The sequence below is a fragment of the Linepithema humile genome, chromosome 5, assembly GCF_040581485.1.
Source record: "Linepithema humile isolate Giens D197 chromosome 5, Lhum_UNIL_v1.0, whole genome shotgun sequence".
NCBI classification, from domain to species: Eukaryota; Metazoa; Arthropoda; class Insecta; order Hymenoptera; family Formicidae; genus Linepithema; species Linepithema humile.
In genome coordinates this window covers 10,918,144-10,936,150 of record NC_090132.1, presented here as the reverse complement: position 1 = coordinate 10,936,150, position 18,007 = coordinate 10,918,144, and the positions used below count along the sequence as shown (strand labels likewise).

The following is an 18,007-nucleotide window of genomic DNA, read 5'->3' as shown; positions in this document are numbered from 1 at the left end:
CGATCAATTTGTCGACGACCGATTGTTTTTGCGACGCAAATTATGTTTGTAGAACAATTGCAGAGAAATCGTCGGATGTTATCGGCGGTGGATCAAAGCGTGACGATAAGATTTGAGTTTAGAAATCGTCAGTAATTTATTTCAAAACAACGCATCAACGTTGACACGATTGTAAATTATCTATATAAAAAAAAAACAAATTGTTTTCTAAGATTTGTATTAATATTTTATTATTTGTCGCAACTAATCGCATAATTAAAGATTTATATACAGCAGTAATAAAACTTGTTGGATTAATAGCGTGATAACAATAAGTCTCACATCGTCACGTTGACAATTATAAATGCATGTGCAATGATAAGTATGTTTTCTATTCAAAAGCGTAACTAGGGCAAAACTGGTATGAAGAAAGGGGTGAATTCGCAGAGCCGGAGAGGCTTGATAAGGGGAGGAAATGCGAATTTAAATAAACTTATCAGATGTATAAAATTATGCAAAAAAATATTTCTCGATTTAACAAAATTATCATACTTTATCGCAGCAATGATAAACTATGTTTCGACAAGTGTACGTGTGTCGGAAGAGAACGTAAGAGGGAAGAAACAAAAGGGGAACGTATTTACACACCGAATGCTTCATGTGCATGTCACCTAGTTACAGTAATTTCTACTTTGCCCTGCTTATATTTCGTGTCAACTTGAAATCTAAGAATGGTGTCAAAAATCATTTATTTGAACAATATTTGCATTAAAAATAATATTCTTCAAGTTTAACGCAAGAGATCTGACAATAGAAAAGAGAATATTTCACTGTGACACAACGATGTAATCTCAACAATTTGAAAGCACCATCAAGCTACTCGTTTTAGTATTAAATTATTAGCTGGAATATCTGTGAATTGATGGCGGCAATTATCTAGATACAAAGTTAGCATCTAGATAAGTAACTGTAATTAATAAATGTACGCCTGTATACATTAATCCGTTGCGTATCACACGGACATACTTAATGACACCGGGTGAGTGCAACGAATGTCATCCTCCGCAGCCCCATGCGTTCGTCGTCGTTCCGCGATGCAGGCCGGTCACGTGACCGACAGGAAGCTACCAATCGTCTTGCGCGATTATCCCGGTGCCCCTGCCCGCGTGTCGTATATCGTACGTGTGTCCGTGCGTGTGCATCAACTCGGGCATCAGGGACGGCGTTAAGTAGAATTCACAAGCGAAGCAACTCTATCGCGCTTATGTGTTCTCCGATGCGCGCACACGTGTGTATTCGCGGATTTATATGCGCGCGCGTATATATAGCATTGTCCAGGAATCGGGACATCGGGATAAATCAAGCATGATCGAAGGAGATGGCTGGATTAATTCGGTGGGCGCTGATCATAATGGCCTATTATTGATCGATGAGCAACGATTGTCGCTGTAATGTGACATAAATGTAATATGGATCAAATTCGCAGTTGTGCGACGAACAGTATATGGCTCTAATATGATTATTATATAATAATTAATCGGGAACTTTTTAAATCTAGTGCTTTATAATCGAAGATTTAAATCTCAATCAATAATCATCATAACAAATAATCATTTTACCTATTTTTTTTATACACATGTTCACAAAAGCTTATCTGTATCTATCAATACCCAGATATATGTATAAGAGTGTTAAAGGAATCAGGTTGATAAATCCTTAAAAACGTAGCACAAAATGAATTATATCGGATTTCGCAACTTTTCATTAAAATATCGCCATAAAAATAAACGCAATATTCGCAGGGGATCGTTGACAATCGATTCTGAACGACGCTGTATGCCACTTGCATGCATCGAGCATCGCGTCCAGTAAACCGCGCTACACATTATCATAAATGCCCGCGCCGGGCCCGTCCCACGCGTAAATCTGTTTCGCAAATTGCGAGAGTGGGATTATGTCATCTTTCCCCTCCCGCTCCGCTATATACTCCTCCACGAGGTGCTCGCCTCGTTTCCACGGAGCGCAGCGAGCGATCAGATCACGCTCGTTCTTCCCTGCCTTTCTTCCTCACGATGCGTAACGGCCGCGGGTGGTGTTTCCGGATACGTTTGGTATACTTTTTTTGCGACCATACAAATTGCACGTTGTAGACTTTGCAAAATCTCTTTAATACTGTACGATTAGAATCGATAACGATTTTTAAGACTGATTTCTTATTTTAAGCAGTTTGTAAAATTACAAGCGTGCCTTTTATAACGTACGTTGCGGACGACTGGATACGATTCGAGTATGTGTGACTATGTCATACATTTGAAAATAATAAATTGAAATACAAGATCGAAAATCGAACGTTTTGAAACGTTATTAATTATGCAAATAATAAAATTTTGCATAATACTGACGTTAGTATTCTGAAGAATAAAAGATGCATAATTTTTTTCTTCCTCTGATTCTTTTCAATTCAAAGTAAAGCAATGTAGTCTACCAGTGATTTTAGCACGAGTTTCTGAATCAAACAAAAGTGAGTCAAGCAAATGTACATATGCTCGGTGAGACAATAGGCGCATGAAGCTACTTATCTTGGACAAAATAATATTGTGCAAATAATAACGAGCGCAAATAAGAGCGCAATGCAAAAAGTAAAGTGGCAACTTCTTTTTCCACGATGTACAGGCTATGAATTATTTTCCATCGGGTGCTACTTTCTCAGTTCTGTTATAACTATAAAATAACAGTGATAGTTCAATATCGATTACTTGAGAAACACTTTGTGAATTTTAAATATGCTCTGTACATTTCCTTCTAAATTTCCTTATAAATTTTCCACAAAGATGCTATAATAGACTCACTATCGAATGAATTGCAACTGTGTAAAAAATGATAAAAATTTTAATAACGTATAATAATTATCTTACGAAAGTTGTTTTAAGTCTAGAGAAAGCTTTTTTGCTAAAATAATGATTTATTAATTTGTATGTATTATGCATATGTAGTAAAGATTAATAGATGAGAGTTAAATAAAAATTTAAGATGCACTAACATCTTGAACCAATTACGTTTTTGCAGATGTCATAATACACACACTGTAAATAAAATAAAATATTCTTCATGAAAGAGTGCATATTCACCATAGTAAAATGCAGAAAGTATAATTTACAATTCTAAAGAACAAACCTTAATGGGCCTTCTACTTCATAAATTAGGAATTTTTATACCGCCTTCGCGCCAGCCGATGAAGAAACACATTTCTGAATGTTGATCGACCACAATTATAGACATAAAGATCCAGAACATTGGTGATCAATAAATATTGATAGATTCTATGCCCTTAAAATATCGCGAAAAGCAGATTGCCCGAAAATATCAATTTACAAGTGCACATTTGCGTTGGTAACTTCACTAAACGATATAAAATAAGCGGTATTTTTCAGGAAATATTTTATCAAGTTCAACGCGCGTCTGAGACAACGATTAATACTTGGTTGACAGTAATATACTGAGATAACAAACAAGCGAGATGCGCGCCCGATGTAATCGCGAGATGCAAACGAGATGCACTTTCCAGAAAACCGTCAGAAATTTACACGTAGTTCAGTTCGTTGTCGTGAAACACTGACGCGCGGACAAAGCAGACTCGAGTATGCATCACGAACGCTGTGTGCTCTCCCCGGACTTGTACAATCTCTTTCCACCGCAACTGGTAGACAGTGTCGACAAACTGATAAGACTGCTTGAGCCTCGAGGAATTTAAAGTGAGCCGCGTGGGTATCGCGAATAGGTTTCTATTCCTCAATTAGATACAGCGGTTACGTACGGCTCGTAGCACAGATACACGCGAAGAATTATACCTGTGCCCCCCTTATTTGCCAGACCGCTGGCATAAAATTTTGACGAATGGTCAGATCTATGCAGGTTTATGCGACGAAACATAGGAACGTGGGAACAATTTCAATGTAATATGATAGAAACGCGATGTAGTTGTTATACAGTTTATAACGTAGCACATATATCGTATTGTATTGTTTTCTCTTATAAAAAGTCCAACCACTTTATTAAAAAACTAATAATTAGAATCCATTAAAAATAATACGTCAACTGTGTGCTGTTAATAAAAATGATATATTCATGTTCTATATTCGATCTGACATCGAATGCGAAAATATCTAAATTGTAAATAAATAATATCAGTAAACAACTCGTGATAAACAGCTTTCGATAAGCGACGAGTTATCTTGAGTAGTGAACGATCAATATCTATTTCGCGCGAATTTGTAATACTCTGATTCTAATGTATGACCAATTAATGTGGTTATAAAGGGAAATAAGAATATCAGTTTTGTGCTTATGCAATCGCTCTTCTGCAAGAGCCAATCGGCGACGACAGATAAGGACTCATAAAAATATCTTTTAATTTTATTGTTTATTTACCCGTTTATTGAATATTCTGTTATCGCTGCATTAACTTGATACTGCGGTTTGGATTGTTAGTACGATTAAATTCTAGTACGTAAGGCGCTTTTTTTATCAGCAGAAAAATAACATAAGAGAGGTGATCGTGCTTTGCAATAAAAGTGTAAGATTGAACTCTTTATATGTTTGTTAAAATTGAGTCTATATGTCGTATATTCTCGTAAGCGCGCGCTCTTTGGCTGTTAAATACGGCGATATATTGGCAATGATAAAATATGTATATTAAAATATATATATTTTTCGATATATCTTATATTATCTTATAGTATCTTAGATATTATTTATAATTTTGACGTTTGCATTTTATTTCCATCTTCTCTCTCTCTCTCTCTCTATATATATATATATATATATATATATAAATGAGAAAGAGAGAGAGAGAGAGAGAAGATGGAAATAAAATGCAAACGTCAAAATTATAAATAATATCTAAGGTACTATAAAATAATGTCGAAAAATATAAATAAATAACGAAACAATAAGAATAATTTGAGAGAAGAGAAGAGAGTATTCCACGTGGAAATATGTACATTACACATGACAGATTTTTTCTTTCATTAAAAATCGAAAAGTAGTTATTGTGGTGACATATGATTATATATAGCAATAAATAGGATATAACATTGATACAAAGAATTTTATAAAGTTTCAATAGAACTAGAGAGCTAACTTAAAAAAAGCTTCTCGTCTAAAGTTTTCGTCTAAAGTAAAACAGCTCGTTTAAATTCTTAAAGAGCAAATCGCTGAAAAATTGAATGGTTGACTTGGTAGACTTAGAACCGAGTCTGCCGTTATAAATATACTTCCGCACGAAAACAACTCTTCGTTAGCTTTTCAACTCGTTTAAATTAAATTTAGGCTCCGACGACTGGCGTGTTGCATAACCAGCAGCTACTCATGACAATATATATATATTCAACAAAGATGAGTCGAGATATGAAATTTTCCAAGAATTCATTCGTTGAAGGATGACAGATGAACGACGTGTAGATGTAAATAACCAAATCTTTATAAATAAGTAACAAATGATAAATAGAGGTAAGGCATCAGATTACGAATAATTGTAATCAGAAACTTAGTCACTTTATCCATGCTACTGCATATTTAAGCGGTAAAAAACATCTCTATTGCTTAATATTTCAAAACGTAACAGTTTATATCTTTTCATAGACGGTATTTGCTGCAAAAGATTCATTTCAAAGATACAAATGCAATCGACAGATTTTTTTCTTAGTTTTCTCTAATGTATATTTATAAGTGACTTAAATTTTTTTCTGAAAAAATAACATGTTTTCACATCGTTAAACCAATTTTCTCTTTTGTACGTTGCTTAATTCTGCTTTATTAACTGGTAATTAATAATTTCATTATGATATTAATGAATCTGTTGCCAAAGCAGAAGGGTGTGCATCTTATGTCGCACTGGGCTTTGTGGCATAATGATAATGATGATGGCATATGTTCTCTACTTTAACAACGTGTGGTTTAATAATGCCACGTTCAATATGTTAATGTCATGTGTGGCTAAGGCTAAAGCGCAGCAAATAGCATATAATATAGCTTTCGCTTTAGCAACATGTGACATTAATTACGTCCTGCTTTAACAGCTATTTTTCATATTTGAGCCATCATCAATATGACAGTTTCCTGTCCTGTGATTAAAAGTGTTACATCTTGAAAAATAGATAAAAACAGTTCTTAACAAGTATTTTATAGACACAGTTTCTATAGTAAGTAGAGTTATAAAGTAGCCCAATTAATTATTAAATGCTACTTAAAAGTTCCAAAATTAGACGGAATTCGGAACAAGGTATTTTTATCCGAGAAAAGCCTCCTTTAAAAGAATTTGATCGTTAATGTCAATAATTTGATAAGAAGTACGCTTGCAATAACGGTCAGACTTATGGCTTTTATCGTTTCATTCGATATAATTATGCGTGCAACTACGCGTGCAGCATTTAATAAATAGATACACTCGAAGCCGTGTTGTGACGACGTTTACGCGGAAGGGCGTTCACTTACGGCGTAACGAATAAAGAACCTCGGTTTTTCTCTGCACGAAATCCTCCGCGTTTCTCTAGGCGTGACTTGAACGAACTTGCGCCATCGTTTCGAATGGGCAAAGTTGGATAGGATGATTATCGTAGGAAAATAAAAAAAAAGGGCAAGAGCGGCGCAAGAGCGCGAAAGCAGGGCGGAAAAAAACGAAACGATTCGTGTACGACGATAGCAGTGCATTCGTGCAGAAACGATGAAACCCAGAAGAGGGAGAGAGGAATGCGGGAGGAGAATAACGCTCGCGTGTGCAACAGCGACACACGTGCATCGACGCACACTGCAGCTCTTCCCCTCGCCGACGCATGCGAAGCCCCCTTTATGTTCCTCATCCTTCACGCGCGAGCTTTCGCCGTTGTGTACGAATCCGCGCGGTAATTGATTCATGATGGAACCGCGAATTCAAACACGGCCGAGCTGCATTTTGATATGCCGTCGGTACCAGGACGCGCGACGGCCTGCAGCGTCTCTCCATTATGCCGGTGACGTTGCAGCGAGGTGCATCGGGAAGCGCGACCAATGCGGAACGAGTGCGTAATGATCGGCTGTTTCAATAGCGGTATCAACACGACCGATTTTCCTATTCCAATGGAGCCTGAGAAAAGCACGCGGTGGTGCGACGAACGAGGCTATAATGGCATGCATCTGTCATTGTGACAATAATGCAGGTATCGATGATGATGTTTCAATTTCAAAAAAAAACAATTGTCACACAAGTATATCTTTATGAATAGACTCTTAAAATTTATCAAATATGTAAATTTTCCGGATATATGTATTTCTTTAAGTTTATAATTTATAAATTCTTATAACAATATTCAAAAATTAAATTGAAAAAAATTTAAGTTGCAAAAATTATGAAAATTTAGAAGAACCTATGTTATTTTTATTTCGTAAACTCTGCTCTTTTAATCAATATTTCATGTTCATTGATAACTTAAGGAAATTACATCAATTATCTCATGTTATAAAAAATTAATTAGCGGCCACACAGCTATGTACCGAGCACATTAATTATTTTTATTCACAAAGGAAATAACATTATTAGTGAATCGCTTTTGAGATTAAATTGTATTAAGTATTTCGTAAAATAATACTTGAAAATCTTTCATTCAAATCAGGATTTATTATTGTTTATGATGAATATAATTTGTAAAAAATTGAGCTGTGTTAGAAACTTTGTTAGAAACTAGGACACACTTCATAAGATCTATGCGTTTATTAGCACTTAGAGTGATGTGCTCGATCGCAATTGTATTCGGCAGTGAAAACTGACCTACTCACGTCAAAGCAATCCGACCATAAGGCAGGAGATACGGACGATTATCACAGTTTATGTTTCGCTGGCCCATCGACCATCCCCTTTACACACGTATTTCCGTAGTAATTGGTACACAACGGGGCGATTTCAGATACAGATCATTTACATTCGGGTCAACTCTCGCCCTCGTATTTCTATTACTCTCCGCATAAACTTCATTCGTAGAAACAAGAATAACACTGCAACTATCATTTTTACGCAATATAAAACTTTATCGATCTATAAAGTTGATTTTCACATACGATATATGTATCTGTCGAAGACTATTCGTAGACACGCGTCGAAATAGTATTTCGAATCATATTAAACGGAGTGATATTAAACGTGTGTAAATTTTAATATATGAATATTTTTGTAACGTCCTTAATATTGTAAAATTCTAATTATTTAATAAATAGACTTTACACTTCTAAAATTTCAAAATAATTCATAAAATTAATAGAATTTTAATAGCATATATCATTATTATACATCGATACAAATATAATGTATAATATTAAACTAATACTCTTTTAGTAATTAAATACACGGAGTTAACGCGGAGGAATATGTTAAAATGTTGCTAATGAAGCTTCCATGTATTTTCAATCTGAAATAGGATCGGGAGAAGCGTCTTTCGGTGTCCGATTCTCTTTTCGCTTAGCAAAGAGTCAACCAGCGTTCCGTATTTTTGTCGTCGGCGATGCGGCGCGCAAAAAATCGCTCGCAAGTCATTTAATAGCGCTTCTGGCGAATGCGTTCGGCCGCGTCTTCCGATAGTATACCGTTACACGAGATTACGGGTTTCCTTTCAGTAGAAAAGGACGACCGCCCTCGTCATTGTGCTCGGACGAACGAAAACGCGAAATCGCGACGTACAAAGCGCGTTTCACGTTCCCTGCGGGACATCGGGAGAAGGGTTGCCGACTTTGTCGGCGGGGAGATCCGAGCGGGCAGCAGTCGGGGTTGGACTTAAAAAAAAGCCGATCATTATCCACTCGTTCTGCATTGGTCGTGCTTCCTGATGCATCTCGTTTGCAATGCGCCCGTGCCATAATAGAGATCCCGGTGAGCGCTGAATATTAGAAGCGGGCGGCATATTAAAATCTTTTACATATTGTGTGTCGAGAGTGTGTGTGTGTGTGTGCGCGCGCGTGTTGTCGCCTCATCGTATATCAATTATTACGTAGATTTGTACACAAAGAGAACAGGCGATACCTGGACGAAATATAAACCAGCGGCGACATTCCGCGTCCTTTCTCTTAATAAACGTCTGTTCGGTCTGACACGAGTGAGCTACCGTTGTTTCTTTCATTGTGCTTATCCATTTTAAAATTTAATCCTACTTTTACGACACAAATTATTATATCAAAAATAATGCGTTGAAGGTTGTACAAATAGTAAAATAAATTCACTCGTCTTTAAATCCCGCAATTGATTAGCAAATATATTTGCTGAAAAACTACTTTTAGGCAACAAGCAAATCGATAATCCCAAGGCATACGAGAATATTGCTCAACCCGCTCGAAAACGAAGCGGAATCCCGAATCGTCCAACCTATTAGTGTCGTTGTTGAGCGGCCATAACAGTTTGTAACCTGTCACAATGAAGATTCACCAACGGCAGATACATCAGTTATTGACGTCACCATCGTCAAACGCGTATCGGTGCACGAGTTTGCGTGGACGGGTGTCTGTTTAACGCTAATCGCGGCGAAGAGACGAGCGCAGAACCATTATCGTGTTATAACGAGTCGCCGTACAAACTGCCGGTGCATCAGAATCACGGGATGATAATTTAATGTAACGACGCGAGTTAGTGTGCCGATCGCAAATGAGCCGGCCGTGTTAAGCTCGCACACGGGAACAGCTAGAGGGCACATTTGACACGGCTCCGTCATGGATCGACGAATCATCGCCGATGCCTGACATCATAACCGCCCGCCATTTCATTGTTATTATGTTTTTAACGCTGTGTTATAGATGCGATATTTCGAACAGATCGAAATCACCTCGTAACGATGCAAACTGTTGATAGGGTGTTTAAAATAAGTGCGTTCAATGTTAAATTAAATACTCGTGACATAATTTATGCTATTTATATATGTATATAAAAGTAACTGTGTATGTATTTCTCTTTTTTATTCGGATAATGCAACGTACGTTCTAAAAATTGGGAAATATTTTTATCAATTATTCATCAAGCTTAATTACGATCTGTAACATATATCGTTACTCGACTCAGTGGCGTTATAAGCCTGAAAAATTGTTGATTTAATGTAATCGGATGTGAAAATTTATGCAGAAGCAGAGATTCATTGCGAAAATTCGGTCATTCGTGGGAGCGTGTCGCGCTGGGTAGGCGGATATTCGCAAAATTGTCGCGACGACCAAGTGAGAGGCCATTATCGCGGCATAACGAGTCCAAGTACAAACCGGCGGCGCATCACAATCGCGGCGGATTGATAATCTAATGTAACGACGCGCGTTAGTGCACCGATCGCAAATGAACGATCCGGCGTTCTCCGTGTTAACGCGCCCGCGAGAACGACCGTGGGGCATATTTGACACGGGACAGTCACGGATCGGCAAATCATCGAATCATCGGCGGTACGCGACAACGTAACAAGTCAACAGCCGGCCGTTATGTATATTGACGTATACTTGCCACAGTTGCGGCGTCGATGCCTGTTTCTATTGACAAATACCCGTCGCGGGGGCGATGATGCATCGCTATACACGCGCCGCCGGAATGACATGGAATGCGTATTATCGCGACAAAATGAACCGGGTTGGAGGAATTCGGCCGATCCGCATCGACGATGCCAATTTCGCGACGCGCACAACATATTTTCGCCTGACGCGCGCTACCCTCCATTATTTCGCCGTGATTCTAAATGCAAAAATCTCACATATTCATTTTTTTTTTTTTTTTTTTTTTTTTAAATGTTACGGGAATACAAAAAGTTATTAAAATTTACAAATTCTTATGGGCACTTTACTTCCGTCGAGAAGATAAGGCAATGGAAACAAACAATTTTGTTGCTATATTGTAACAACTTCTTCCGACAAAGTTTTACACAATCTGCATCGGAAGCTCTGACCAAGTAAAAAAAAAAAAAATCGCAGAACACTCGAGTAATCAAATATCGCGATAAACCTCCATTAACATTGCAATTTTGTCTTTAGAACGATTCTTCGATCTAATTTGTCAGTAATGTGTATTATAGCCGAGGTAGCACACTACGATTAAGATCTTCGGGATGAAAATAACGAACCTGCCGCGCGGCGTTAAAAAGGGAGCAGTAAGGTGTGGTAGGGGTCGGGAAACAGTGGTCACGACACAGAATGTGTAACGATGAATATCTCATGCTAACATTGTACCTACTAATAGGTATGGATCTTTCTCTCTCGTTTTTTAGTCAAAAGTAGTTAAGTAGTGAAATCATCCTACGCGAAAATGCTGCGCTCGAAAAATCTTTATTTTGGAAGATAATCATGTCGTCGAGTGAAACAATAGAAACACGTGGTTTTCGTAGTTTCCGCAACAACTGGATCCGCGTGAAAAGCGACGTCGAAGATAAAGAGCAGAGAAACGAACTTGCAGCACTTAATGCGTGCAAGCCATCTCTCGACGGTACAATGCCGCTATCAGCGCCCGATTCAGCGCTCGGCGAGGAGGATGCGGAGCTGTCAAAAGAGAAATTAAAAGCGAAGGGACACGAGGTGGAATATCAATGAGACCTAAGTGGTGGCGAAGTGGTCGCCACCGACGGAAGCGGTGGAGAAGTAGTCACGATACACAACGTGTAACAATGGAGCCAATATCTGTTGTAGAAAGGTGGCATTCGTAACAGCCTGCACACTCGACGCGCGGAAACAAATGTCGTGCCTATGCGTGACGAACCTTATTGCCGCGCGAGGGGCGCGCGTTTGCGAGCTGCGTGTTTATTGCTCGACCTGGTAATAATAACGGGTTATTATTCATTACTCCGGCACCGAACGCACGAACGCTACATTCACCTGCGCCTCACCGCGATTCGTTTCTTCGCCGATTCTCATTGCGCCAAGTGGCCATCCTCGACGGGGGCGCGTCGTAACACGCGTAATGTAAAGTGTCGCATTTAAATACGTCATAAAAATATTGAAAATCTAATAATATAACATACGGTCCAACGTGCCACGGTGATAAAAATATATGATTTTGTTGAAAATGTTGAAATGGATATATCGCGGTTTATTTTAAAAGAATAACACGAAGTGAACTCTAAGTAGAAAATTAATTCGTTCACACCGTTCTCTGCGTTCTCATTATTAACGTCCGCCGTATATATAAATTACCCGAATCATACGTCTTTGTGATAGCGTTCGAGAAGGCAAAATGCAAGCCCGTGCGCAAACGGCTACGTGAATATCTCCATCAGCCTTGCACCGTCACGTTTAGAGCGCATCGGTCGCCGTATTTCCGCGAGATCGGCGGTTAGAGACGGGGGGGTAGAAAAATAGCGGGAGAGAGACGTCGAGGCCCGCGTCGCAAGCCCGGGACATGAATAAGCCAACGGGCAAAGGTGTGGTTCCCAGGCGTCCGTGGTAGGAAATCGCTCACTGGGGAAGAAAGATGGAGAACAGAAGCCAGGAGCGAACCAAGACGTGATTAATATAAAAGTGGGCGGAGCCTGGCCTGGCCGGAAGTGGCCGAAGAGGGATGCTGTGCCGTGCCAAGCAAGCGCGAAAACGGGGGGGTTATGCCGCCGCAGCTGTGTTGGCTGCCGTTGCACTTGGCGTCCGTGTATATGCACCGTAGGTGTGTGCATCCGCGCGCGTACTCAGCACGTACGTCTGAACTAGCGGCGGAGGAGGTGAGAAAATGGACGAAGCCAAGGTGGCGGGGATGATGCGAAATATATATCACGATTGACGCGCATACCACCTTCTTTCCTCCCCCCGCTCCCCTCCTCCCACCCCCTCATCCCCTAGGTGTCGGCCCGGTCGTCCCCGCGCGACCGTGAGGAAGGCGTGACAGCCAGGCCGGAGTCATCAGTCGGCGAGAACCACAAAGATCCTACAAGACGCTGATATCGCACACAAAACACTTTTCCCGGCAACACAGAATCGATGAACCGGCTGCGTGCGAACGGAGCGCGCGTAGCTGCGGCTCGTTGCATATGCGGTCTTCGTGACTTTCGTCATCCGTCGGACGTTAGCCGCCTCGGCGGCGGTACTACTGTTCTCCGTTCTTTCCGCACTCCGTCTTCTCACGCTCGCCAGGCTGATCTTTGAATTTGGAAGAAATCGACGGAGCGCCCGAAGGAGCGCCAGACGGCCAGATGGCCGCGCCGAGCAACCTTCGTCGCTCCAAAGGGTGCCAAAGAGCGGGACGGGGTCGGCCGATTGGCGAATATGCGATCGAAGAGATCCGGGGGGGCACACGAAGCTTTCGGAGACGCGGGGTGTAAGGGTTGACGTGCGGGGGTGGCCAACCCCACCCACTTCTTTAACGCCCCCAAGCAGAGTAGGACCGCCTCCGTCTCTGGTGTTCCACCTACTACACCACCCGGGACTTGTACAGTCTCGTAGACGAGCCACCCACGCACAACCGCGACCGAGAACCCCCGAGTTACCTCTATCGAGCTATACACTTTTGAAAAAATCACGCTTATTCCCAGGTAACGCGGAGCGTTTCCCGATTGAAGCGTAACTGCCATCAACCTTCCGTCTCACCCTTTCAACTGCGCGACTACACCATCTCCGATGTTTCGCTCCAAGTAAAAGGACTCCGTTATCGAATTTAAAGAGCCATTCTCGCGGAAAATTCACGTCTTTCGTAAATTGCAAATATTTCACGTTTTTCTAAGGCTATACAACGATGCTCTGTACTGTAAAAAATTAATATTATACTGTGTAAAACAGTATAACGGTAATAAATCAAAGTATTCTTTCTTTGTAAATTTGTAACCTAAAACAATAATATTGATTTCATAAATTTAGATTCGTATTTATATTTGTGAATGTGAAGATAATTTCTAGAACCCCGAGGTCGAAGACGACACCAATTTCAACTGTATTGATAAATGAAATAGAAGCAATGCAATGCGATAAAATAGAAGCAAATATTCCTCGCTGAAAACGTGTTTCAACAAGATTTGTAATTCGCAGATGCTGATTTTAACGCGCCGGTTTTGTCTAGACAGCCAGTCTACTTTGAATTGTTACTAATTTTATACATTACTATTATAATCGCCTCGATCCTGCCACTACAATTCAAAAATTGTTTTTAACAGCGTTATAAACAGCGATCGCTACTTGGATGTAGCCAATGTTTCAAAGTAACTTGAGCATAATTCACAAACGTGAGTAATGATCACTGATCTCTCCATTTGATCACTTTGTTTCAAGTTGCTCGCGTGGTAGCAAAACCCCGGTGAACGACATGCAGCCGTTGCGTGACAGACGATGAAACACGAAATAGGAATTTTTGTCAGGTTGTCAGAAGCATTTCGAAACAAGTCGGTGGACTTCCTCAGCCAATGGCACGGTGATTCATATGATATTAGATTACTCGAGACTCCAGGCAACTTCAAAGGTGGCGCACCTCTGCCAAGATTATTTTCGGAAAAATGCGCTTTACCGCAAAGATTTCTGTACTGAGGAAGGTACGTATTTAGTAACCCGAACGTGTAGTTAATCTTGGGCCGATGTAGTGAGATTTATTTGACCGACCATTCTAGTTGTCCGGCACACCTATTTGTCTTGTCACGATCGTTAAAGTGTCATTTCCACGAATATCATTTCTCCCGGTGGAGCACAGGATCAATCAGGAAATTTCGAAGCAAAGAACATTTATTTGCATTATACGTAAACGTCGTATCTAATTTATTTAACATTATAGAAGGATTTTGCGCTAAATCATTTTGTCTTGGTAGCTCTTACTGCCGATAACGTGATAACATTTCTATTTCTACAACTACAATTTTGGCAACAACAATCGATATGAATTATAAGAGAAATAGAGAAACATACACACACAGTTGACAAATAATATTACTACAACGTGCAGTGCAATCAATTGCTTTTCAAATTAATGTGGAATTAAAAAAATCAAATGTTTCAAATCGATAAAAGCGGATAAAATTGGATTAAATAAGAAACGACAGGTATCGTCAAACGCGTATTTCTTGCGAGAGTGATCGATTAGTTGGAAATTTGTACCGCGCCATAATCTCCATTTGCGTCCTTTCTATTTTTACCACGACCTAAATTCGATTAAAGTAAATCGCGCAAAATACTCATCTCAAGTCCCATCCACACTTTTACAACTCTATTTAATCTCAGTGTCCATATTTACAACATAATTTATAAGATTAATAGCGACGAAATCGTGCCACGCGCTGAATGTTCTAAGGTTAGCGATAGCTCCAAACTTGAACATATAGTCGCAGCGTAAATCCTATAAAAAGTACGGAAACGTAAGAATATTGCTGTCCATCAAATTGTGATACCAGTTTTGGCTGATTTATAAAAGAAATGCTTTATCTGTGTCAACGACAGAATGCACAACAAGATAGATAAAAAGAGAGCGGAAATTAAACCTAATAGTGACGAGAAAAAGAGGAAAGACAAAAAGCTGAGTGAATTTCGACCTACAGATATCAAAATCAAGCATTCTCCATTTCAATTGAAGAAACTTCTATTTCGATTAATAAATGTAGAGACTGATAAATAAATTGTGATACAAGTTTAAATAAATAAAGACTCTGCGCGATTCAACTTTTAATGTGTCAGTTGGAAATAAAAAGTCAATCACTGAATCATGGAGGAAAGCACGCGTTAAGCAAAATGCGTTAAAAGTACACAAATTCCAGCAGTAATGTGCAAAGGGGAGCGCCGATGGCACGTGGCTGTCATCAGCGACTCTAGGCGCAACGCGACGCAAGAAATGACAAGAACGTAACTTGATGACAAAAAAATAAGACAACTAGCAAAGCAGGCAAAACGAGTGGAAAACAAAAGAAAACAGCGGTGTTTGCTAAAATTAATAAAACGCGCGCGCGTGAGAGAGAGAGAGAGAGAGAGAGAGAGAGAGAGAAGTAAATACAGGCACAGGATATTTATGTGACGCGCAGGTGCATTATGTAAACGAGCATTTGCAGACAGGCAGACAGTTCAATCAGACATCGGGTGACATAGGCAGTGCATTGAAGAGGTGTTGCAGGGTGAGTAAGACTACCTGGACGGGTCTCCAGCGTGGTTCCAGCATGTCCCGCTTCCTCCTCGCCGACTTACTCGTGGCCGTCGGTTCCTCCGTCCTTCTTTATGTGGTAAGATTGACAGAAAGAAACAGGAAGGAAGGTACCAGGCTCCCTTTGGCTCTCCTCGTTGACTTCTTCTATCCGTCGGGATGCAGCTCTGCCCTCGTGCTCTGTTTCTTTTCCTCTCTACCCTCTCTGCTCCCGCCCGACCCCCTTTCGGTAGCTGTCTCCTCTGCCACTTCTCCCCCTTTTCCGTCCTTCCTCTATATCACTCTACGCTTCTCTCTCTCTCTCTCTTCCTTTCTCTCCTTCTCTCTTTCTCTCTCTCTTTCTCTTTCTCTCTCTCTCTTTCTCTCTCTCCTCCCTTGCCCAGTGTTGTCCTCTCGCCCTTCTCTCTCTTCTCTAGCACGCGCTTGCTACCTATCCACCTACTGTCTTTCTATCTATCTCTCTTTCTCTCGAAGCACCGCGTGCCGCGCGCGCCACGTGCACCGCCGCAAAGTTGAAGAACGATGCCGGGCTCTCGATCGGAGTTGATGAGCGCGTCGATGAAACGAGACAAGCGATTTTCAAAGACGCCGATGTTGATTTCTTTTTCTCCCTTCCTCTCGCCCTCCCTCTCTCTTTTTTTCTCTTTCTTTCTTTCTCTCCGGGGTTGAATGCCGGAGGGGGGTGGTGGCAGACGGCCACGAAGGACGCCCTCTCTCTTTCTCTCTCTCTCTCTCTTTCTCTCTCTCTCTCTCTCACTCACTCTTTTTTTTCTCTCTCTCTTTCTTTCGCAACTTGGGGCAACGTTCCCTCGCCGTCGTGGAGACAGGCAAAACGTGCGCCGAACGTAGCGGTGCGGGGTTGCGTGTGCAGGTTTGAAGAAAAGGGGGTATAACCGCGCGCCGGTGGCTGCCGTCGCGACTGTGCGACGCTCGGCACCGCTTAGCCGCGAAACCCTCCGGCCGCGGCGAACACGCGGCTACTGAGTCGGCGCATTGCGAGGACCATCGCGGCGTCTCGCTCCCGTCGACGGCGCGCAGCGGCCGTGGTGGCGACTCCTTCCGCTTGACGACTTCCTCCTCTTCGTCACTCTAGCGCCGTGCGTCCTCGTCGCGCGCGTTATCGCGCCACTCTCGCGGGGTGATCCTCTGTCTTTATCCAGACGGTTCATTCTCTCTCGCTCCGTGAGTGTTTCTCGGCTCTCCGGAGAGAGGCAGTCTTGTCGGTTGCGGCGTGGCGCGCTTCGGCGAGCGTGCTGATCCACGCGGACTGTGTTTGCCAATTTGTATTGTACTGATTTTTCTCTTGATACAATTCGTTAGCTCTCTTTCTTGACTGAATGCTTCCTGATTTCCATCAATAAAGAATTTCGTATAAAGATTAATAGTAATAATTTTATTATATTATTACACACAGTATCAGTATAGTAGATGTTTTGTAATCCGCTAAATAATCGTAAAAAAGTATTTTTTATATTTGAAATACGGAAATGACACGTTTATTCGTCTAATCGATAATCCTTATAAATGTTACACATTTAATTTTAACTTGATTCTCTTATTTTTTATATATTTTTAATGTTACAGTCATAGCAAGATACATATTATCGTGTTATTAATACTTTTGACCCTAATTCTTCCAAATTTAATTTTAAACTGCAAAACGCGAAATAATCACATATATAAATGCACTACACACGTACATTCCCGCTAATAATTACAGTACCTTGAATGACTGCGATGATTTTTGGAGTTTAGTATTTTCAAAGAAGAATATATAATGTGTATTGTTGAAAGCTAACTAAAAAATATTCAAAATCTAATTCAACAATAGTTGTGTAGTATTTCACGCAACTTTATCATACGTTGAATGATAGAACATGAGACTGACAAAGTCTCTTCATCATAAACTGATGTCTTTGACATGGCGTATGTGGTAGGAGTATAGATGTCCATGTAGTTATTGTT

General features: G+C 40.6%; 1 protein-coding gene across 8 annotated transcripts in view; it reads right to left on the bottom strand.

Moving 5' to 3' along the window:
* LOC105676570 (forkhead box P) overlaps nt 1-17,069 on the bottom strand; it is a 286,205-nt gene extending 269,136 nt beyond the window's left edge. For 2 of the 8 annotated variants that reach the window (XM_012374631.2, XM_067356013.1), the window contains exon 1: nt 16,031-17,069. Coding sequence is in view for 5 of the 8 variants with exons in the window: in XM_067356013.1 (XP_067212114.1) it covers nt 16,031-16,060 (30 nt within the window). In the remaining 3 variants the exon portion in view is untranslated. Of the gene's footprint in view, nt 1-3,153; nt 3,656-16,030 lie in introns of those variants that run through there. The other 6 variants (XM_067356014.1, XM_067356016.1, XM_067356018.1 and 3 more) reach the window with 4 other exon arrangements.
* Between the last annotated feature and the right edge of the window lie 938 nt (nt 17,070-18,007).